The sequence below is a fragment of the Ceratotherium simum genome, chromosome 18 (genome assembly GCF_057802395.1).
Source record: "Ceratotherium simum simum isolate JZ-2026a chromosome 18, ASM5780239v1, whole genome shotgun sequence".
NCBI lineage: Eukaryota > Metazoa > Chordata > Mammalia > Perissodactyla > Rhinocerotidae > Ceratotherium > Ceratotherium simum.
In genome coordinates, this window is record NC_141917.1 from 1,189,202 (window position 1) to 1,213,461 (window position 24,260).

General features: G+C 54.6%; 1 protein-coding gene across 1 annotated transcript in view; it reads right to left on the reverse strand.

Annotated features, from left to right (window-relative positions):
- Positions 1–16,741, reverse strand: part of LPCAT1 (lysophosphatidylcholine acyltransferase 1) — a 62,153-nt gene extending 45,412 nt beyond the window's left edge. The window contains exon 1 of the mRNA XM_087443097.1: positions 16,541–16,741. Within this exon, the coding sequence (XP_087299223.1) occupies positions 16,541–16,675 (135 nt within the window). The 5' untranslated portion in view covers positions 16,676–16,741. The remainder of the gene's footprint in view (positions 1–16,540) is intronic.
- Positions 16,742–24,260: the final 7,519 nt, after the last annotated feature.

Consider the following 24,260-nt stretch of genomic DNA (forward strand, 5'->3'; position numbering starts at 1 on the left):
CGAAGGTCCCAGGCTCAGGAGCCCCCACGGCAGACGGAGCAATGGGGCATCGGTGAGAAGAGTTGGTGCACCGACCGGAACTGCAGATGTGCTGGCCGCCTCGAGCCCATCCCCACCACGATCCAAGTCACACACGCACGTCTACTCACACTCACACTCACGCATCCACTCACACTCGCTCACACTCACGTGTGTATCCACTCACTCGCTCACACACACGCATCTACTCACACTCGCTCACACTCATCTACTCACACACGCGTATCTACTCACACTTGCTCTCACACGCGTTTCCACTCACACTCGCTCACTCACATGTGTATCCACTCACTCGCTCACACTAACACACGCATCTACTCACACTCGCTCACACTCATCTACTCACACTCACACATGTACCTACTCACACTTGCTCTCACACACGTATCCACTCGCACTCGCTCACCCACACGTATCTACTCACACTTGTTCATACTCACACTCACTCACATGTGTGTCTACACACACATGCCCTAACCTCACTGCTCACCTTCGGGGGACCCTAGGAAACCAGTTCCTGACTGTGACACTGGCCAGTGCAGGGAAGAAGCGGGCCTGGTGCTGCCTGTCCTATGAGACTGGCCCTTGGGCAGCCGAGGGGTGGAGGGGGGAGTGTCCCCTGGACGTGCCCAGCACAGGCTTCCAGAACCTCTCCATTCATGCACACCCACGTGACGGAGGGTCCTGCCCAGTTGGGGACCAGCAGGCGTGCAGGCCCTGTGTGGAGGAGTCACACGATGACCCAACAGAAGTGGAATCTCTCGAGTTTCAAATCAAGCCAGATCAAGCCACCAGCTTCTGGGAAACATGGGAAGATAGAGGAACACGGTCAGTGACCACAGTCTCTTTCCTTGAGATGCACACCAGAGTGTTTATGGGTGAAATGACGAAGGCCGAGCTCTGCTTCCAACTCACTGGGTGTGGGAGGAGAGGGTGCGTGAGACCAGAGTTGCCACAAGTTGGTGATTGTTGAGGCTGGGGGTGGGGGGCACGGGGCCCATTACACTTTCTCTGCTTTGGTGTTAGGGCTGGATTATGTCTCCTAAATTCACATGTTAGAATCCTGACCCTCAGGACCTCAGCATGTGACTGTATTTGGAGATGGGGTCTTTAAAGCAGTGATTAAGGTTAAATGAGGTCACTAGGGTAGGCCCCGATCCCACAGGACCGGTGTCCTTATAAGAAGAGGAGATCAGGACACAGACACACACAGAGGGATGACCACGTGAGGACACAGGGAGATGACAGCCATCTACACGTCCAGGAGAGAGGCCTCAGGAGGAACCAGCCCTGCCCACACCTTGATCTCGGACTTCCAGCCTCCAAGACTGTGAGAAATAAATTCCTAATGTTTAAGCCGCTGGGTCTGTGTTATGTTGTTACGGCAGCCCCAGCTAATACATTTGGTGTATATTCAAATTTCCCACGATAAGAAGTGTGAAAACGACAATTCTCATCTTAGATGTAAAACATTCCTCAATTCGCAGTGAATTCACCTGGTCCATGGGTCCAGAACTCTCTAAGTGAGGCACCTGCGGTTACAATGCCCTGCTCAGAGGCACCCGGCAATCACACCCCCTTCTCTGCAAGGCTGTCGAGACCATTGGCATCAGCTGTGTGCAAGCTAGTCCCAGGGCCTTGTGTTCCAAAACCAACATGGACCCCGATGCGACACTTAGACACGGATCTCTGGAGCACACGGGGTCCCTCTCATCTCCACCACGCTGTGCCTGTGCCAGGCTGGGTCACTGTGGTGAGACATGCCCTCACCAGGAGTGGACAGGCCAGCTGGGACGCCGCAATGCCGTGTGCCCTCCGAGCAGGCACACCGGAGTGATGCTGTGCTGAGGGACCCCAGCCAGCCATGCAAGACTCTAAAACGACATCTGCGGCCAGGAGAGCGTGTGGGGCACCGTGTGAACGCTCCAAAAGGAAAGGGCGTTGGCAGCTCGAAGGACATAGTGGACCGCGTCACAACAGACAGCGGATGTTTCTGCCGCAGTGCCAGCGGTTTCCGATTGCTAGTCAGCACGATGGGGGGCAGGTTGCAGGGACAACTCTCCCGAAGGTGCCTTCCAACGCCAGTGTGCTTTAATTGTGGAAAAAAATAGTTACCACCATCCCAAAGGAACGTGAAAATGCATTCACAAATACACTAGAGAGAAATTCACTCCCCCACATGATTAAAGAAAATACAAGCACGCACACATACATACATACACACACACACACACACACACACACAAGTGCCTGCTGGCCACAGAAAACATGGGCTGCAGCCACATTCTACCTGTTCTCTCTTTTCTCAGGAAGTTTCTGAAATCATGCTAATAGAAACAGAAAGAGACTTGGTGCTCACACACAGCGAGCACGGATCGACCACCCAAGACCTCTCCTGACGGTTGATGGGTAAGAGACAAGTAAGTGGAACAAAGGTGGACCCTCAGAGGCATCAGCCTGGATGTTACGTGGCCCGAACTCTGGGCTGTCGCCACAAGGGGCTGGATGCAGAGCCCGGTCCTGTGGTTCTGGCAGAGGCCATGTGCTCCCAAGGTTCTGGAAACAGCCACCTTTCAGGGCGGCTCCTCTCCCGCCGAGCTCCGTGAGGACGGTGCGGGGGCCTCTGCGTGGCAGGTGAGGACTCAGGCGGAGCGGGGCGTGGCACCCCCCGCCAGCTGGCAGGCCCAGGCCCAGCTCCCTGGGGAGCTGATCCCACGGGCGGGCGCTCAGAGACTGCTGATGGCAGTGTTGCGGTGGCAGCAGAGCTGGACGCCACCCAGGGGGGCCACCCTGGGACAGGTGAGACGAAGGTGGCCTGTGTGACAGTCAGACGCCAGGGCCAGCAGAGGGCGGAGCTGCAAGTTACATGGGGCACAGGGGACACATCCCAGGGGACGATCAGTATAGAAGGTGAGACACAAGGCAGGACTTACACCTCCATGCCGAGAAGTTACTTGACAACATCTGAGGAGGCAGTGTTCAGGGATGGCAGACCCAGGTGAGCACACGAACAGTGGACAGGTCACTAATGGGTGTGGGGCCTGGGGGCTGGTGGAGCCTGCATCACGGGGGTACTACAACCACAGTGACCACAGGGCCTTGGGGGGCACTGAGCTGGCATCAAGGGCACTCAGATTAAAGTGTAAGGGACAAAAGCTATTCTGATCTGCAGTGTCCCCACACCCACAAGGATGGGACCCCAGGGCACAGGGCCGCCTTGCACAGCCCCCAGCCCAGAAACCCAGAGCAGGGGCAGAGGGGCCCCAAAGGCAGGCAGGAACCAAAGGGAACTGCTCACCAGCTCAAGGAATGCCTCTCGGAACGAAAGGCCTCGTGGGGCTGCAAGGAAGTGGTCCCAAGAACAATGCAGCAGGCGAGCCAACTGCCTGAATCAGCTAACCCACCCAAATGGCATATGCGCCACGAGCCAGGCTTGGCTGGGGCGATGCAGACAGCAGGGCCGGGCCGCCCACCCCAGAGGCCACAGGAGGGGGAGGCAGGGAGAATCCTGCCAGGGATGCAGGTGCGGTCCACACCCCAGAGAGGAAACACACACTGTGGATGGGTTTGGACAGGTGGGGAAACTGAGGCCCAGCAAGGGAGGCCGGGCGGCTTCCCAAGGTCAGCCGGCTGGTCAGAGCAAAAGCCAAGGTTTGAGGGGCAGCCAGGACAGAAGGGGCTTCCCTCCTCTGTGCACCCCACACCCTTGGACATCGGCCTGACACGGGGACGCCGCCTCCTACATTGACATCCTAGCTGGGGCTGCTGCCTGGGGCTCCAGACGTGTACCCTCAATGGCTGACCCACCGTCAGGCACAAATGACACCCATGTTGAGCCCCCGGACCCCTGCTCGCCCTCAGGGGGCAGCTCCACCCCTCGGGTCTACCAACATACACTTTGGAATCATATCTGCCGCCTCTTTTTCTTACCAACTCCCACTGGCTCCCTCTCCAAAACAAATCCAGAATCTGCTTCCCTTCCCCTCCTCTCCGAAGTGCAACATGGGAGCGCCCACCCTGGCCCTCCAGGCACAGCCAGAACAGGCCCCTCAGTACTCAGAGTTCTGAGTGGCTCCCGAGTCACCCCGAGACCCCAGGTTCCCCCTCGCCCAGCCTTCCCTGGACACACCAGCCTCCCTTCGTTCTCCCACCACACCAGGTGCCCTGCCATAGCACCTCTGCAGGGTGGTCCTTCCCCAAATCTCTGCAGGGCTGGCTCCAGAACCCTCACTCACCCCTCGGCCACAGAGAAGGGCCCATGCCCAACCCCCGGAGGGGCAAGGAGTGGTGGAGACAGACAGGTGCACCAACCCTTCCCCAGCGGAAGGGCATTCCTGAGACAGGAGTTATGAACACCCACCTGGCAGATCAGCTGCAGTCCATGGTAAGGGGAGTGACGGCTCATCTTTCGAAAGGAAGCAAGCACAGGGGTTCAGATGCACAGGGAGCAGTGCTTTCTGGGGTGCGGTCTCATGCATTCTTCAAACGCCATCCTAGGCAGCTGGTCTTGGTCCCCTCCAAGATCGTCCCAGGGAAGATTAGACAAGAGATGCACAAAGTGCAGAAAGGTCTCCAGGGCAACGTGAGGCCCGGGGAGGAGAACCCTGCCCAGGAAGCCAATCTTTTGTTTTTACTGTTGCTTATTAAATATTATAAAACAAGCTGTTTTTGAGAATCCTGATTTAGAAGAGACAGAACACTCTAAAACCGGGAGGCGGACCCTTGAAGCCCTGGGGCAGTCTGCAGCCCCCACACCTCAGGCAGGAAGCCGTTCCACAGAGCCACGTGGAGACAGCTCACGTCTGCTGGGGCCACTTGCTCCTGACGTGGCGAGAGAAAAAAGGTACATCTAATTTTACCATTTTTTCTTTTTGAAGAGATAACAACTTAGAAAAAGCACAGTGATTCTCGCAGGGGTCCTTCCACTGGGAAACCCCACCAGCACAGACGGCTGGAGAGAGCTGAGAGCATCCGCCGGGACCCGACGTTCCACAGATGCAAACCAGCAAATCGACCCGAGGAAACATGTCCTCTCTGCTTCCCCCATCAGCAAACACCTTCACTAAATATAAAACAGCTTCTGGTCCAAATCATACACTGCATTCAAATGAGGGATAAACAGTTGTTTCATAATTAATTCGAATGGTTAAACTATCTCAAAGCAAAAATGAAAGAGAAGAAGCTGGCATCCTGAGCGGTCGCTGTCACTCTATCCTGTCGCACACACAGCTGCTCTGAGACAAAGCCACGTTGTGGCTGGAATCCACAGTGTCAACAGTGGGGGGTGGCTGTGGGGGACGGGGGAGCACAGGTCACACACGAGGAGCAGCTTCACGTTTAGGAGTGTTTTCTTTATTGGGCATCTGGCTGCTTCTGTGTGACTGGCCATCCACATAAATCCTGTGCCCAAACTCACATGGGACTCACAGGTCTTTTTCTTACTAACGTGTGAACATCAATGGTCTTGACCTCAGGCTTCAGGGGTATTGACTCTGATGCTCTCCATCCACCCGGGTGACACTAGGATAGTGATAGATAGGGGGAAACTGTCCTTCCTGAATCGCGCTCACTGTTAGAGATAAGCTATTTCTTCTTAGCTCTCCCACTCAAATCTAAAATTAAATATAGCTTTTCTAAAACAGCGATTTTTTTCTTTCAAACCTGCAAGCAGCCCCAACTTCCTCACCATCTTCTCTATTCAAGGGCTTTCAACTGAAATCTTAGCAAGTGTCGCCCAATCTGGAGGCTTCTGCGAAATGAGCATGTCTTTCGGTAATTCACTCTGAATTTACAAATCTGTCCCGCAGCCCGGCAGCAGAGGGACTTTCCTAGACAATGGTAGTTACCACCGTCAACACACACAGTTGGCGTGTGGTCTTGTGAGGCAGCAACAAGCATCTACTCAGTTCTGTATGGGATCAGAACCACTCGGGTCTAAGGTAACCCTACACTTGAAACCCTACAACCAGGGGGACCCACAGGGAAACCACCAACACCAGACAGTCCTTTTGCCTGCCCTGGAGCCGCATCTGAGGGTCCACTGGGAGGTCACAGCCCGCTGTGTCGGCCGATCCTGCCCGGCCCAGTGTCCTGCTCCGTCCCTCAGTGCTGATGGTCTCCCAGGCACCAGGCAGCCTGAGGCAGCAGGGCCCAAAGGGAAAGAGGCATGAAACCAACTGCACGGTCAGTGGTCAGTGCGGAGGAGCAGCTCGGGGCCTCCAGATGAACGCAGCAGAGATCCCAGCACAGGCCCCAGGACGCTGGCAGAGCTCTCGGGCCACGTTTGACGGCTCTCGGGCCTAGGACACGTGCCAGCAGATGAGCAAAGGAGCTTCCACCTGAAGGCTGGGGAAGCAGACCCTCAGGGACATCAGGAGCCACCGGCCACGGGGACTCTGGGTCCCTGGGGAAAACCACCAGCAAGACACCAAGGGGGAGGGTACAGCACGGCTGGAGGACGAGGCGGGTCAGGATGGCACCTGCCGGTGAGCGCTGGGCACCACGGCATAAACAGAAGTGAATGAGGGGTGCTGTGTGAGGACGGGCTTGGGGCAGAGTCAGGAAGACCCTGTATCCCTGCTAGGCTCTGCCGTGGGGCCACCACCTGGACACTCACTCTGTGGGGACACTGTCACCTCAGCTGCCATCGTCATTGTCACCTCAGTGCCATCACCCCCACCCCCACGCAGGCACTCAGAGGGTCACAGGACACTGACCCCACGAGCACACAGTCGGGGTAGGGGCAGGGAGCACGATGCACCTTCTGATGAACAACACCCCTCCTACTCTGTCACCTTCACACAGTCTCAACACCCCATGGTGTCCAGAGCCCAGAGCCCTGGACTCTGGTCAAGACGTTGCCAGTCATTTCCAGAGACACAGCTTGCTGGACGTCTATGCGTGCCACGCCTTTGACCTTGAACTCCAAACACTACAAAGCAGACTCCTGGCAGCCCCCAGGGATGCTGGCTGCTCCCAGCCCCCCAGCCAGTCAATGGTTTCCCCGTTCCCTGGCTCTCCTCGAGTTCCTGCCCACCCCACATCAGGGTCGGGCTGCCTGGACTGGGGTCCCTAAAGCCCACACTCTCATCTGCGATGCCGGCACAGAGCACAGTGCCCGGGACACAGCTCGGTGCTTGTGAACCGCGGTCATTTGTGAGGAGCTGAACGCACGGCGTGTGATTCGTCCAGCAACCACGCACCGAGCACTGAGGACGGGCCAGGCACTGCTCGGACTCGGAGCAGCAGAGAACAGCGCAGCCTGGTGAGGAGCAGCCCCTCTGGTTGAGACCCCCGTGGGGCAGGTGACAGGCGTCCAGGTGAGGTGGGTGCACCTGGGGGGGGTGCACACCTTCTCTCCAGGGAGGTTGAGAAAGGTCTCTACAGCACCTGGTGGGGTTTAAACAAAGACTGAAGGGGGAGTGTGGGGAGAGCGTCCCACAGGCAGGGGCAGCGAGTGCAGAGGCCCTCTGGGGGAGGAGCCAGGAGGGCACAGGCAGGGCGCCCGCAGCTTCCTGAGGAACGCTGGTGCCGGGCCAGCTCCCAGGTCCTGCCTGCACACTCTCCTCACTTGGTTTCCTACAAAATCGCATCTCCTCAGGGATTCAGGGCCCCTCGCCTGGAGAGCAGGGCTCGGTCCCTGTGGTGTCTGCAGCTCCTGCAGCCCCGGGGTGTGAAATTCCACGATAAACCAAACACAGGCCGGAGGCCCTTCCGTGGCTGCCCAGGCACCCCCAAGAGCTCAGTGCCCAGTGGGGCCTGGCTCTGGGCAGGTGGTCAGAAGAACAGATGGGGTCGGGGAGACACAGAAGCACTGGAAAGCATAAGCTTTCCGGGCTGGACAGTCCACTCAGGGACAAGGCTCAGATCCAAAAGCAGGAGCCAGCTCCAAACCCCTTTAGAGCTGCAGGAACTCCCCTGACCGACTTCCACGGGCCTCTCACCTGGGGGCAGGACACCCTGTAATCACACGTCTGCGCAAAGGCAGCTTTCAAGGCACCGGGCTCCCACTTGCAGACACGGACCCGGGAGGCCACGAGTCCCACAGATGGTGGAGAAGCCCAGGTGCCCAGCGAGGCTGGACAGGCAGCTCCAGGGGCGTGGGGCCTGCACCACAGCAGCCTGGGGAGAGGCAGGGACGTGACGGGCACCCCAGGAGGAACTGGCTTGTCCCTGGGAATGGCCCCAACCGAGGGGATGAGAAACTCAGGAAGAAGCTGGGCCAGGGGCACAGGCCAGGCACAGAGAAGGCTCCATCCTCATCCACGGAGCAGGTGACAGCGACCCACAGGGTCAGAAGGGCAGCGGTGCATGCGGCCCCGGGAGGGACTGTCTGCATAGGGGCTGCTGCAAGCACCAGGTGGCCGAGTGGCCATCTGCTGACCGACTGTTCATCCAGCGGGTCCCTAAGAGCCCTGACTGTGCCCAGGACAGAGCAGGTGCCTGTCCTCGGGGCTCACCGTCCAGGCAGAGTCAGAGGAGAAAGGGAGGCCCAGGCCGCCCGTTCCTGCTCGTAAGTACACATTATCCTACACTCTGTCTGAAGTCGGGGCGTGTCCCCCCACGATGGCACGTCCAGGGTTAGCGGGCAACATTCTGTTTTCATTGGTGTCATGAGCCAGGGGTGCGCCTCAGCCAATGGGGACGGTCAGTAGGGGCAGGAGTGTGGGGGGTGCATGGATGGAGAATACCATGAGAACTCCAACAATAAAGGCCCATGGGCACAGACAGGCCCCTGCCAGCCGCAGCCAGACCCTCATGCCCCTGCTCAGCTCAGTGCATGCCCAAGAGACAGACCCACCCTGGCTTTGTGGCCCAAGGAAATTCCTTACCTCCAGGGGCCTGACTTCCCAGTCTGAACAAAAGAATCTGGAAATTCAAGAACTATCGCATTTCTGGCTGCTTCCCTTTGTTTAGCAAATACCCGCAGAGAGCCAGCAGGGCCTGGGGGAGAGCTCACCCTGAGACCCCTGCTGGAGGACCCCTCCCCCCAGCGGTCCTGGGCCGTCCTGGGCTCCCCAGCTGTGGGGAGGAGCCCTCCAGCAGCAGGCAGCACCCCAACCTGGGCACCTCCTCCCCCACGCCACCCTCAGATACAGAGAGCACCCCCAGAAAGAACATCAGGCTCAATCCCCACCCCCAACTACAGGAGGCCCCCCACTGAAATGCTGGGTCCAGGCCCCCATCCACGGGGAGCCCCCAGGGAACATACTGGTCCCACCCTCCAGCTGCAGGGAGCCCTCGTCCAGATGTAAGGACACCCACGGGCACATTCTGTACTTTCCGGCAGCAGGGAGCTCCCCATAACGTCCTGGCTCTGCCCCCAGCTGTAGGGAGCTCCCCTAGAACATCCTGGCTCTGCGCCCCATGTGCAGGGAGCTCCCCAGAACATCCTGGCTCTGCCCCAAGCTGCAGGGAACTCCCCCGGAACATCTTGGCTCTGTCCCCAACTGTAGGGAGCTTCCCAGAATATCCTGGCTCTGACCCCAGCTATAGGGTGCTCCCCCAGAACATCCTAGCTCTGACCCCAGCTGCAGGGTGCTCCCTCAGAACATCCTGGCTCTGCCTGCAGCTGCAGGGAGTTCCCCTAGAACATCCTGACCCTGCTCCCAGCCATAGGGAGCTCCCCCAGAACATCCTGGCTCTGCCCCCCAATGGCAGGGAGCTCCCCCAGAACATCCTGGCTCTGACCCCAGCTGTAGGGAGCTCCCCAGAACATCCTGGCTCTGCCCTCAGCTGCAGGGAGCGCCCCAGAACATCCTGATTCTGCCCCCCAGCTCCAAGGAGTCCCTGCCCACCAGTAACAATTGTGGAGCCAGGCTAGGCTTGGCACCCAGGCCTGTGGTGCCTGTCAGAGGAGCAGGAGTGGAGAGGAGCCTGGGGCAGTCTGTCTCCCGGCCAGGGTGGTCACTCCTTTGAGCACAGTGGGGAAGGATGAAGGTGACCCATCTGACTACTCCTTGGAACCAACACACAGGTGCAGCTAGGATGGAATGGGAGGGCACAAGGCAGGCCAGCCAGCTGGGGGGTTCTGTCATTTGTTCTGTGCGTGGGACAGTCATCCTCCCTCCAGGGGTAGCCTGAGAGAGTAAGTGGACCCTGATATCAAAGACCCCCCACCACAGGGTGGCTATTCAGTTCTTGATCCAAACAGGGCCCTCAACCCATTGGCATTGCTGGCAGTCTCGGGCACTGAGGTCAACTCTGAGTGTGCTCAGAGCACGGCAGCAGCAGCAGGGCCCTGCTGGGTGGCAAATGCTGGTCCTCGCCCTCCAGACCGCAGGGACCCTGTGTGAGACACAGCACAGTGAAACCCAGCTCGTGTCCCCATCCTAGGGGTTTGAAATAATAACATTGTGGAAGATGTTTTCAAGAAAGCTTTTATGTGGCAAGTAACTTTTTGGGGAAAATAAATCACGCCTCTGGCTCTAAGATGGAAATATGACTTTTCACAGTAAAATCTGTGCCTGGAAAAGGCGGTGGTCCTCACCGCCGGGGCACGTCCCCGGCTCTGGGACAGGTTAGGCCAGCGGCCCCACCCAGGACGGCCCCCCGCAGTGGTGGAGGAGCTGAGGAAACGCTGTGCCTGAGGGAGCACGGGAGCCAGCTGCCCCGTGTGGGAGGAAGAACAGCACCTGACGCTTAAAACAGCTCCACTCACAAGGCTGCAACACGGTGATGAGGCCACCGAACATGCGAATTAGGTTAATACTGCAAAACGTGGCACCGAGGCACACGGTGACGGAGGCTCCGGAAGGCCAACCCTGAGATCACATGTAAACAGAATGTTATTCCCAAACACACACGTTCCTCTGGGTGCGTTTTCAAATAAACTTCCAACTAGACTAAAGGTTTACGGAACAATGCTAACTCGGGAAAGGTAAGGTGGCCCTAGCACCCCACTCCGGCCACTCAGGGGACGGGGGCTTTGTCCTGGCAGTGCTGGGTGCAGGGCCCCGGGGAGCAGGCAGCCAGAGGAACAGAGCAGGCAGAGGGCAGGGGCGAGGCTCTGTGAGCATGACCATGTGGAGGCCTTGCTCAGACTCGCCCAGCAAAGCCCAGGCCTCCTTAGCCATTCTCCACCCTCTGGGGTGCCCTCCCAGGGCCTGTTGCCGCGGGACAGGGCAGGGGGTGGGACGCCGGGCTCCTGCAGCACGGCTCTTGAGTGGCTTCTGTTTCAGGCACAAAATCCCGATTTTTAAAATGAGAAATGAGACTGTGCTTTGCTCAGTACTAAGACATTAAAGAGGTCGTGAAACAAAAGTGAGTGTGTATACTTATGTGTATGTGTGTGTGTATATACTGTGTGTGTATATACTTATGTGTATATGTGTGTATATACTTACACATATGTGTGCGAGTGTGTGTATATACTTATACGTGTGTGTATACTTATGTGTATATATGTGTGTACGTGTGTGTGTAAATACTTAACGTGTATATGCATGCATGTAATATGTTTATATACTTATGTGTATATATCTGTGTGTATATACCTGTGTATATACTTATGTGTATGTGTCTATATATACATATGTGTGAGTATGTGTGTATATACTTATGTGTATGTGTTTGTATATGTGTGAGTGTGTGTATATACTTATGCGTATATATGTGTGTACGTGTGTGTGCGTAAATACTTAACGTGTATATGCATGTGTATAATATGTTTATATACTTATGTGTATATATCTGCGTGTATATACCTGTGTATATACTTATGTGTATGTGTCTATACATACATATGTGTGAGTGTGTGTGTATATACTTATGTGTATGTGTGTGTATATGTGAGTGTGTGTATATACTTATGTGTATATATGTGTGTACGTGTGTGTGCGTAAATACTTAATGTGTATATGCATGTGTATAATATGTTTATATACTTATGTGTATATATGTGTGTGTATATACCTGCATATATACTTATGTGTATGTGTCTATATATACGTGTGTGTATATACTTATGTGTATATGTGTGTGTATATATACTTATGCGTACATGTGTGTTAGTGTGTATATACTTAGGTGTATATATGTGTGTATATGTGTAAGCGTGTGTATATACTTACGTGCATATGTGTGTGTGTATATACTTATGTGTATATGTGTGTACATACGTGTGTATATACTTATGTGTATGTGTGTGAGCGTGTGTATACGCTTACGTGTATATGCATGTGTATGTTTATATACTTATGTGTATATATGTGAGTGTGTGTGTACATACACACATATGTAAAACATATATACACACATGTTGAAAACCCCCATTTCAGAACAGAAGAGCATAAAGACTGAACAGTCAAGTCTTTGTCAACTTTGAACCCCCTTCCCACTCCTCAGCATTAGCCACAATTAAGTTTTATGTGTGGACGCTTCCAGAAAATTAGAATTGGATCACAAAAGGCTCTTGGTGAGTTAGAGGAAAAAGCCATTTCCTAAGGGCCGGGCTCCCTGTGAGGCCAGGTCAGACATCCACACAGAGCCAGCTCACACTGCCCGGGACTCTGGGGATGGCACAGCACCTGGGCCTCGGTCTCCTCACCTGGGACACAGAGACACAGTACCTGACCTCCTACCCGCCTGCCTCCCAGGGCTGTGTTGAGAGTGACCAGTGGCAAGGACCCTGGGGAATTACCCCTACCTTGCCTGGCTACAAATGCACCAACAGAGATGGCACCATTAGGCTCCCACGTCATCAGAAGGTAGCTGGGGACCCGGGGCCTGGCATCCACGCTGGGCCTCGTCTCCCAGGCACGCAGGGAGGGCCAGGCCTTGCTGCAGCCAGCCTTCTGTGCCCTCCTACGGGAGGCACGCTTTTCTGGAAACCCCCCATCCTCAGGCTCCCCCCAGGTTGCTACTACCGCCTGCCCCTCAAAAACACCAGCTTGGTCAGGCCACCTCCCTGTTCATCTATCCCTCCACACCCCCGGCAGAGAGCAGGGGTCACAGCAGGGGCTAGACAGAGCTGTTCATCACGAAGCCTCACGTATGGAGCACTGGACACAAGGGGCAGCGGGAGTAGATGGGGTGGGTGGGGCCAGGGCAGGATCCAGGAGTCTGGCAGGTCAGAGAAGCAGAAGGGCAACCGCCATGCCTGGTCTGTGTGTGCGCGTGGTGGGGGGACACTGAGGCCAGTGGGCAGCGTACGAGACCATGATGCAAACAGCAGCCTTCCTCAGGAGAGGCCTGGAAGTAACCAGGGCATGGGATTCTCTGCTCCAGAATGGTCACACCTAACTCGGGATCTAGGCTGACACTGGGCGCGCCTGCTGTTGCTTTTTTATCAACACTTGGGCATTTAGATAAGAACTTTGAGAAGAAAATTGGCCGCCCACTTTTGGGTAATGAAATTCCGCAAAGACCACTGCACAGCACAGGCTGGTGGGTTGGAGTCTGTCCCTGGATTCAACCTCCTGTAATCCTCTGGGGATTAGACTGGGGGAGGGGTGCGCTCAGCAGCCTCCTCCCTCCAAGGCCTCAGTTCCAAGGTGTACAGGAAGCCGGGCTGCCTTCCAGAAAGTAAATTCTCACTGGCACTGGTTACAGTGCCACAAATGGAGAAACATCAGAGCTGGAGGTGGGATGCGCTCACACCCATGAGTTCCAATGGAAAGAATCAAAAAACCCAGGTGACATAAAACTACCTCATGATTCCAAAAGCAACAAATTACCACATGACTATCCAATATTATACTATTCACGGTTTTTCAGATCTTAACATGTTGTTTTATGTCCAAAGAGATGCTTAAGATCCTGGCTAAATCTGCAGTTAAGTGACAGATGGACTGGTCATTAATCTGCAGGCACGTGGCAGCCCTTCCCCCGCAGCAAATGCTAACAGGAAACTGCAGGCACCCTTACTGGTTTATCTAATTTAGGTGAGTTGCACAGTCATTGCTGGATCCATTTACTTATTGATTTGGGCAGGCAGGCTTCTTTGCTTGGATAGGTTAGTTCAGTCTGTAGAAACTACCATGATACATTATATAAAGGTAAAAAGTTTTGCAGAGCATTGCTGGGTGAAAAGTAAAATGTTTCTGCAGAGTGGACTTGGGAGCATTTACAAGCTACCTACACATCCCCCACCACACACTGCAGACATGTGAGTGGTAATGACCACTTTGTTACAAACATAGGAGATTATTCTGAAACACTGCAACAAGGTATATACAAAATATCTCTTCCTGTCTGGGAGGCCAAAACATCCCACCCACCTGTTCTTTTTCTGAATGTCATCCAGATGCTGCAGGCCTATATCTGAAACCAAAATCTTGGACTCCTATCAACAGTTCACTGAAAAACAGCCCAAGCCCTGCTCCTACCTCCAATCTACAACCGCCTGGCCCCTGCCTGAGGAAGCTGGGGCTTTCTGACTCTGACATTCATCCCTTTACCTTGTTTATTCTCTCAAGAACTAGCGAGGCTCTTCAGTGGACCTCACCCAGGCAGTGAGCACACTGTCTGGGGCAGGACAGACCTGCCCCCCCCCCACATACACACAGTAACAAGGGGCTGCAAATGTGACAGGGACGCAGAGGTGGTCCTCCAGGGACCTCTAAGGAGGGGGAGGCTTCCTCCTAGCGGTGATATTTCACCTAAGATCTGAGGGAGGAGCACAGAGGCCAGGAGAGAGTGGGCAGGGGCAGGAGGGGGGCCAGCTCCGTGACAGCTGGAGCCAAGGGTGCCAAGCCTGGGGGTGGGGCAGGGCTGAGAGGGGCCTTGGAAACCACCTGAAGGGGTCAGGGCTCTGTCCCAGGGGCACCCCCGAGGGTTCTAAGCAGCAGAGCGTGGGAGAAGGAAGGCCCACTGGACCACAGGAGTGAAGGGAAGGGGGCGCTGGTGGCTGGGGGGCCCATTCAGGAGCCCAGAGGAAGCGACTGTGTGTCCCAACCCCATGGCACGCTGGACACAGCACCTGGCAGATGACGAGTGAGAGTCTTCGAGCCAATGAATGCAGCAGACCACCCCAGCGGGTGGACGCTGGTGTCTGGCCGGGACACGCCCAGAGGCAGGGGACAAGGCCCAGGAGCCAACTGGGGACGATCCTGCCCCTTCGTGTCGCCAGGAGGAATGCCACTGTCCATTCTCTTCCCTCATCTAAATCTTCCACCCACCATTCCTTCTCCCACCGATGATAACCAAACCCACCAAGAAGGCACTTCTAGAAAGAGCAGGCGGCAGGGAAAACAATAACTTTAGATTGATGTCAAGAACTTTTCACTTGAACATCATGTCAGATGAATTACTTTATGTATTAAAAAATCTCTGTCTCCTGGCAAAAAGTTTTGTCTCAGTTGGAAATACACTCCCCACCAACCGGACAACCACTGAAGTCCTGAAGCAGTGCCTCTGCTATGCTATGGTTCCCGAGTGAAAAGAAAGGCCATCTTGCGAACAATCTTACAGAAATGCAAACACAACCAGAGACTGTCAACCCCAGATCAAACACAGCCAGGGAATTACACCACCAGGTCAGAAGCCACGTGTGAGAAGGAAAGGGACAAGCGTGAAGGCTCCCTGCTTCCTGCATCCACCCATCCCTCAGCCAGGACCAAAGGGCCCCACAAATAAAACGCAATGGAAGCCAACCGCACACTGTTCCCTCCACGCTGGAAGGGAGGCTGTACAAACCTGAATCTGGTTACAGGCCAACTCCCAAGAGAGCTTCCCCTGCACACTCCCCGGAAAACAGCTTGCAAACACACAGGCGGAAATCCTCCTGCCATTTATCTTCAGGGGACCCCACAGGCCCGCACCCCACTGTCTCCCCGCTGACTCAAACGACCAACGAGGTGCCCATACACGAAGCTCATCAAGTAACATAGTCACATTCAGGGGAGCCGCTCCGGTACTGGGCGGGGCTTGCACGCGGCAGGAGCGGACGCCGGGACCGGGGGAGCGGGGGGCCAGGGATCAGGGAAAGGGGGTGGGGCCGGGTTCGGGGATCCGGGGAAAGGGGGTGCGGGGATCCGGGGAAAGGGGTGCGGGATCCGGGGAAAGGGGGTGCAGGGATCCGGGGAAAGGGGTGCGGGATCCGGGGAAAGGGGTGGGGCCGGGTCTGGGGATCCGGGGAAAGGGGGTTCGGGGATCCAGGCAAAGGGGTGCGGGGACCCGGGGAAAGGGGTGCGGGGATCCGGGGAAAGGGGGTGCGGGGATCCGGGGAAAGGGGTGCGGGGATCCGGGGAAAGGGGTTCGGGGATCCGGGGAAAGGGGTGCGGGGATCCGGGGAAAGGGGTTCGGGGATCCAGGCAAAGGGGGTGCGGGGATCCGGGGAAAGGGGGTTCGGGGATCCGGGGAAAGGGGGTGCGGGGATCCGGGGAAAGGGGGTGCGGGGATCCGGGGAAAGGGGGTGTGGGGCCGGGTTCGGGGTGCGGGGGAAACGGGATGCGGAGCCGGTTCGGGGCACGGGCGGCGGGAACCAGGGTGAAGGGACCGGGATGGGTGAGGGCTGCGGGCCGCAGGGCACGTGGGGGTGCCGGGCGCGGGGGGCACCCACCTGGGCCTTCCGCAGGGCGCTGAGGCGCAGCTCGTGCACGAAGGGGTTCCGCCCCGGGGGCGCCAGCAGCCGCGCGTCGCCGGCCCCCGCGCTGGAGGCGGGGGCGGCCCGGGGACCGCGTCCCCGCAGCCTCATGGCCGCGCCGCGAGCCGCGAAGGGAGCCTGGGCCGGGGAACCGGGCGTGGGGCGCGGGGCGCGGGGAGCGGGGCGCCGAGCGGGGCGCGGGCCAAGGATGCGCGGCTGGAGCGGGCCTGGCGCGGCGCCGCGCAGGCGCAAGAGGGGCGGGGGGGTGACGTGGGCGGGGCGGGGCCGCCGGGGGGGGGGGTCCACGCGGGCCCGACCGCCCGCGGGCCCCAGAGGGGCCCAGCCCGGGCCCCGCCGGGGTTAGCTCCGGGTCGGGGGCGGGGGCCGCGCCGGGCTGGGGCGGCCGGGGAGTCGGGGGACCGGGGAGGCAGGGAGGCATAGGGGGGGCCGGGGGGCCGGAGGAGTCAGAGGGGCAGAGTGGGGGCAGCAGGGGGTTGGGGGGCCGGAGGACCAGTGTGGCGGGAGGAGTCAGGGGTCAGCGGGGGGGGGGGCGGGGGATGGGGGACCCGGGGGCTGGAGGACCAGGGGCGCCCAGGCTCTGGCTGAGCGCCTCCCGCAGCGGCCGGACCCGGTTCCCGGAGAGGGGAAGTCCGGTCCCCAGCGCGGTGAGGCCCGCCACGTCGCCCCCTTCCGCCGCTCCGCGCGCGGGCGGAGGATGCGGCCCGGGGTGGCCCGCGCTGAGCGACACGCGGACGGAGGGAGGGGCGGGCACGCGCCCAGCGCGCGCGCCCCGGGCTGCGGATGCGGAGCCCACGGGCGTCCCTGCGCCACGCTGCCCCACCCGCCCAAATCTTGGGGCCACGAGGAGCTGGGCCCGCCAGGCCGCGTGTGTGAGAGGCCATTGCGGTTCCACTAGGACCCCCAGCGCAGCCCCGGCTCCCCCTGCTTTCCTTCCTTCTCTCCTGTCCTCACTCGGACGGGGCTGCCCTGGAAGGCGGCCTGTGGGAGAGGGGGGTTCTTCCTGCGCTGCTCCTGGGTCCAGGTCGAGGCCGTCTGTGGGCTGCACCAGGAGCCCCTGAGGGCAGGCCCCACGCCGGACGCATGGGGTCCACTCGGATCACAGGATCCACTTGGATCGCGGGGTGTGTTCAGACCAGGGGGCCCACCCAGATGTGGGACCAGGCGTTTGCTGACCGACGCTGCGTTTTGAGAAGGGGTGATGAGACTCCGATAATGCTTTCTCATTCCCTAGTTAGCATGGTTCATGGAGTTACTCCTGTGGGGAAGGGGAGACCTGTGGGATCCCCAGTTTGTGGCACAGTATTAACTGGGGTCAAAATGTGTGAATTTCAGAAATTCACGGCAAAAGTTTTGTAGCAAAAACAGCTGAGTTTCTCTGCAGGGTCTCCTTGCGGCCCCACCCGCCAGCGATGCAGGACCGGAGCAGGCTGTGGTGGTGGGTGAGGAAGGGCAGCCTGGACAGTCGGGAGCCCCAGTCGCACACCGACCCCCGAAAACACGAGGGAGGGAGGAGGAGCCCCAGCGCTCCCTGCGTTGCTCTGGGGCCACCAGCTGACCTTTCTAAAGTCCAAAGTCCTGGGCTCCGGGGGACGCCCGTGCTCGATGAGGCCCCCCAGCCCCGTCCCTGCCTGGGCAGCAGGTCCGGGAGAGATCAGCCCTCTGATAGCCCAGCTGGTACCCTTGCCGGCTCACGCAGGAAACAGCACCGTCTGCTGAGGGCCCGTCTGTGTTTTGATGGAGAGAGGGAAATGGGACCAAAAGAAAGACCGCTGGTTCTGCTCAGTCTGTGACTTCCTCCACGATGTTGTCCACACAGAATGGGAAAACGCAGAGCGGGGTCAGAGACTTACACTTGATCTGCTCATGTGACCATTCTCTCCTCTGGAGCCTTGGTTGTCACGTCTGTAAAAGACAACAGGCACAGTGCCTGCCTCCTGCCCTGTGCTCTGATGACGCAGAAGCCCTTGGGGACTGTGATGGAGCTCATTTGCTGGTGGACATGTGTGGGCTCCATGTCCCTTGCCTCTGTGGCCATCAGCCCACTGCTGACCTCTTGGGCATTCAATTATCAATTGCTCTGACTGCAGACACATGAGTCCTGGTGGGAGAGCTGGTGGAACAGCACGAAGGGCTGTGCAGAGTGAGGGGGAGGAGAGAGAGAAGGGAGCAAGAGAGATGCTGCACTCATTCACAACAAACAGAGCTGTGGTGGACCCTGAGAGGCTGAAGACAGCAGAAGGCAGCCAGGAGAGCAGGGCCGAGGGGTGGAGGGACCAGAGAGGGGTCCATGGCAAGCAGGGCCCCAGGGGTGGAGGGACCAGAGGGGGGGTCCATGGAGCATAGGGCCTGGGGGTGGAGGGACCAGAGGGGCGTCCACGGAGCACAGGGCCTGGGGGTGGAGGGACCAGAGGGGGAGTCCATGGAGTTGCTCACTGGGAGGAGCAGCCAGGAGAGAACTGAAAAGACCATCCAATGGTAGTGGCTGGCAGAGCCAGATGGAGGCTTGAGGGGGAGGGTAGGATCCAGGACAATTGCTTTAGGGAGGGGACTGAGGCCTGTCCTTAGGTGCTCGAAGAGCCAGCCCTACAGGAGAAGTGGAAACCCCCTGTGTGAGGGGCAGTGATGGCCGATCTCAGCCCTGAAGAGTCCAGAGCTCAGGGGAAGGAGTGGGCTGGGATCAGGGGTGGGGACCCCTCCCTGCTACAGCTGGAAGGGAGGGACAGTTACCTGTTGGGGATAAGAGTCCTTTGTGTGTGAGGGAGTCGGTTTTCTCTTGAGGGCTGAGAGTAACTCGTGGGGGGCTGGCGGGTGGGCGTTGTGGGGAGAGTGGTGCAGGCTCAGAGGAAGGGCTGGGAAGTTTATTGGCTTGCACTGATCATTCACTCAGGCTTCAATTTTAATACTGTGGTGGAATGTTCTGGAAGTCCCAGAGGGTTCTGGAATCTTGATTCGGAGAAAGAATTGGTCTTGGGCATAGGGTTATAGCAGTTTCTTTCAGTAGAGGGGGAAAGACTTCCATTCATCTCTGGGACTTAGTTTCTTGGTTTTGGAAAAACCACCAGATGGGCCCTGGTTCTCTGGAACCTCCAGGAACGCGGACCCTCAGCACACGAGCTGCTGCCGTGCTCAGGAAGTGTTCGCTGAGTTCCCATGAGCGGCTCCTTGCTCTCATTCTGCTTCTGTTTAACATGGTAGATTTGGAGAGACATGTTTCCTGAACTCTACATGAACTGAGAACACAAGGTACCTGCTTGTTCCTGTGGGGCTGGGTATTTTTGGTTTGTTTGTTTATTTTTTGAACTTTAGTTATTTACAGGAGAGGAAAAGATATTCTCCTTCATCTTCTCCTAATATTTATTTTTAGTTCTGCCTTTCGTGGTTGTTTGTAATGCATCTGAGGATTTTTTTTCCTCTATGTAGCGACCCAGTATCCTCAACACCATTTATCAATCTCTCCCTCCCACTTGTGGTTCCTCTGCGGGCATGAACAGAAGCTTTATAAACAGTATTTATAAAGCTGCTTCTGGATGCTCTAGTTTATTCTGCTGGCTTATTTTCTCCTGTGCTGGTCTCACCACATGACTCTCACTTCTGTACCTTTGGACTAATGCACCTTAGCAACCAGTAGGGTGAATTCTTGTTGGCGCTTCTTTACAAGAATTGTCTTAGTGATTCAGAGAACTTTATTTTTCCATCCAAATTGTAGAATCAGTTTGTCCAGTTGCTAAAAATTCCCCCTGGAAGTTTTGTTTCGAATTGCCTTAAGTGTATAGATGACTTTAGGAAGAACGTGTTGTAAGGGTGCCCAGGATTTGCTTTAACGTGGTCTGGGGAGAGGCACACGGCAATGACTGTCGTGAAAGAGGACGTTTGCTCACAGATCCCTAGAGACGGGAGTCACGCCATGCCACGGGGCCACACGGGGAAGCACGGGAGCCAGGGAGAGCAGGGGAAAAGTGAGCAGGACCCTTTATTGTGGTTTCCACAGGAGGAAACACGCCAGGCAGGGTCAGCAGGCTTAGAATTGGCTAGTTTGAGTAATTTCAGTGAGCTCTGGGGTCTAGGGGCTGACCCTGCTTGTCTGCGCCTGGCTCTGGGGTGATAAGGGCAGAGGGACAGTGGCCCTGAGTGTGAGAGCCGGTAGAGGAGGGTGGGTACGGCTCCAGGTCAGCTAGTTTGCATTTGAAAGGTGCACTGCCAAGAAAGGAGGCCCCAAATGTCAAAGCGTCAGAAAATACAGAGAATAAAAAACATGATTCCCACAGGACACACAGACACTTGGCAATTTTAAGCATTGTTTTTCACCGACATGGTTATTCTTCCATTTGTTAGGTCTTCTTTTATGTTCCTTGAGAGCATTTGAAATTTTTCTACATGATGGTTCCACGTTATTATTAGATTAATTCCTGGCTATGTCATACTTTTGCAGTGGCAAAATAATCTTATATTTTTATTACTTTTTCTAATTGTTCATGGCTCATATGGAGGAGCGCTACTGACTGTGTTGATCTAGTGGAGGTTGTGTGAAGACAGACCGCAGGGGACGAGAGGCTGTGGCGGATGTACCTGCCCCAGGCGGATATACCTGCCCCTGGCAGATGCAGCCCCAGGTGGATGCAGCCAAATGAGGGTCCCCAGCACGTGCAATGAACAAACCTTCCAGGAAACCCATGAAATCATGAGAAACAATAAATCGTTGTGGTTTTCAGTCACTAAGTGTTGGCGTGGTTTGTTAAGCATCAACAACATCTTTTCAAAAGGCAGACGTTTTCAATTTTGATGAGATCCAGTTTATCAACATTTTTCTTTTATGGATCATAATTCTGATATCCTGTTGTAGAAGTATTTACCTACACCAAGGTCATTAAGATTTTATTTCAGCAGTTTTATAGTTGTAGCTTTAACATTTAGGTCCGTATTCCATTTCAAGATAATGTCTGCCTCTTCCAGATCATTTCCCACATAAACTTTAGAATCAGTTTGGTGCTACTGTACATGGTACTTTAAGAAAGGTCCAATCAATCAATCAAAAACATCTGCTGAGATTTTTAATGAGATTGTGTTGAATCTATTGATCAATTTGGGAGAATCGACATTTTAGCTATATTGAGTTATCCATCCTTGAGCATGGTATATATCTCATTTATTTAGGTTTTCTTTAATTTTTCTCTGCAATGTTGTATAATTTTCACTTATAATTTATAGGTCTTACCTATGTTTTTCTAATTCTGTCCCTAAGTATTTTATGTTTTGATGCTGTTGCAAATGATACTGTGTTTTTTTTTTAACCTCAATTTCCAGTAGTTAGCTGCTAGTTCACAGAAGCGCAACTGAATTTTGTATATTTGCTTTGTGTGCGTCAACCTTTGCATTGTTAACAATCTCAGGGAAAAGCATTCAGTCTTGGTGTCAGCTGTAGGTTTTTCATAGACACCTTTAACAAGGTTGAGGAAGTTCCCTCCCATTCCTAGTTTGCTGAGAGTTTTTGTCATTTTGTCAAAAATCTATCATATAGTTCTTCTCCTTAATCCTGTTAATATGTTGAATTAAGTTGGTTGATATTCCAATCTTACACCAACTTGTTTTTCTGGATAAGCCCCCACTTCATCCTATGGTGTTATGTTTATTCTTAGTTCTACCTTTTATGGTTGTTTTTTAATCGATCATTATTTTTAATGAATCATGCTTTTAGTGTTATATCTGAAAAATCCTTGCTTAACTGAAGGTCACAAACATTTTCCTCTAGAAGTTTTACAATTTCATGTTTTACATTTAGGTCTATGATCCTTGTGAGCTAATTATTTGTAGATGAGAGGTATAGATATCAGGCTTTTCCTTTTTCACCTATGGATATACAGTTGTTCCAGACCATTTGCTGTAAAGACTGTCCTTTCTCCACAAATTGCCTCTGTACCCTTGTCAAAAATCGGTGGACCACATGTACATCCTTCTGTGTCTGCACTGTCTATTCTGTCCCATTGACCTATTTATCCATTTTGGTGCCAATTGTTCACCATTCTGGTTACTATAACTTCATAATATGTCTTGAAATCAGACAGCCTTGGTCCTCAAACTTAGTTTTTCTTTTTGAAAGTTTTTGCAGCTGTTCTCAATCCTTTCTGTTTCCATAAGGATCTTGGAATCAGTTTGTGAATTTCCATGGGAAGAGCCTTCTGCAATTTTGATTGGGATTATGTTGACTGTATACATCAATTTTGGGAGAAATAACATCTTAGCAGTACTGAATCTCTTGATCTGTGAACAAGGTGCGTCTCTCCATTTGTTTAGGTTTTCTTTACTTGCTCTCAACAGTGTTCTGTAGTTTGCAGTGTACAAATCTTGTACATCTTTTGTCAGATTTATCACTAAGTATTTAATTTTTTGGTGCTACTGTACATGGTACTTTAAGACATGTCCATTTTTGATGGTCCATTGCTAGTATATGCAAATACAATTTATTTATACTATAGATTTCCTGTCCTGAAACCTTACTAGATTCACTAGCAAGTTCTAGTAGCTTCCTCATGGGTTCTGTATTTTCTGGGTAGAAAACCATGCTGTCTGAAAATGAGATGGTTTTACTTCTTCCTTTCTGATCTGGACGCCTTTGTTTCTTTTTCTTGCCCAATTTTACCAGCTAGAATCTTGAGCAAACTTTTAAAGAGAAGAGGCAGGACCGGACATGCCTGTCTTGGATACGTGGTATGACAGATAGATCCTTTTTTCACATGTTGTATTCTGTTTGCAAACATTTTAAAGAATATTTGCGTCTGTACTCATGAGGGATATTGCTTGGTAGTTTCTTTTCTTGTAACATCTATTTCTGGTTTTGGTATCAGAGCAATGTTAGCCTTGTAGGATGAGTTGAGGTCACTCTCTTTTCTTGAAATTTCTGGAAGGATTTGTGTAGAATTGGCATTATTTCTTCTTTAAATGTTTGGTGGAATTTCCCATGAAGCCATCTGAGTGTGCAGTTTTCTTTCTGGGAGTGTTTTTAACTTAAAATCAATTTCTCTAATAGATATAGGGTAGTGTCTGTGGGTCTCCAACCGCCCTCTTCTTTCTCTTGTGAGGACGCCAGTCCCCAGATTTAAGGCTCACTCTAATCCAGGATGACCTTCTCTCCAGGTCTTACCTTAATTACCTCTGCAAAGACCCTGTTTCCAGATAAGATCACACTCACAGGTTCCAGGGGTCAGGACTTGGACATACATTTTTGGGGGGACACAATCTAGCCCACAACAGCCAGCTGATCTTGGGCAATTTCTGCAAAATCCATGAATAGATGTTATCGATAACACACAGCCTGTCAGCCCCAGGTGGCCCTCTCTGGCCTCACTCTGTCCTGCTATGGAGCTCGGTGCTCAGGGCTCCCTTCCAGGTGGGCTGGGTGGTCATCGCCTGGGTGGAAGCAGCTCTCTGATCCTCCTGAAGGAGGAGCTGAGCCAAAATGCCCTCTTCTGGAAAGCAACCTGGCCGACGTCTGCGAAGGACGGCTTAGGAAGTAAGGCACTCCCAAGGAGAGTGTTCTGTAAGATGCCCTGCGTTGGCAGTGGCAGCCCCACTGACGCCAGGCCTGGTCCTACTGTGGGCTCTCAGTTCTTGTTGTTGCTTCTGCTTGATAAACCCTTGACAAACGTTTCCAGTGCAAATTCATCCACAGAATGCCCAAGGG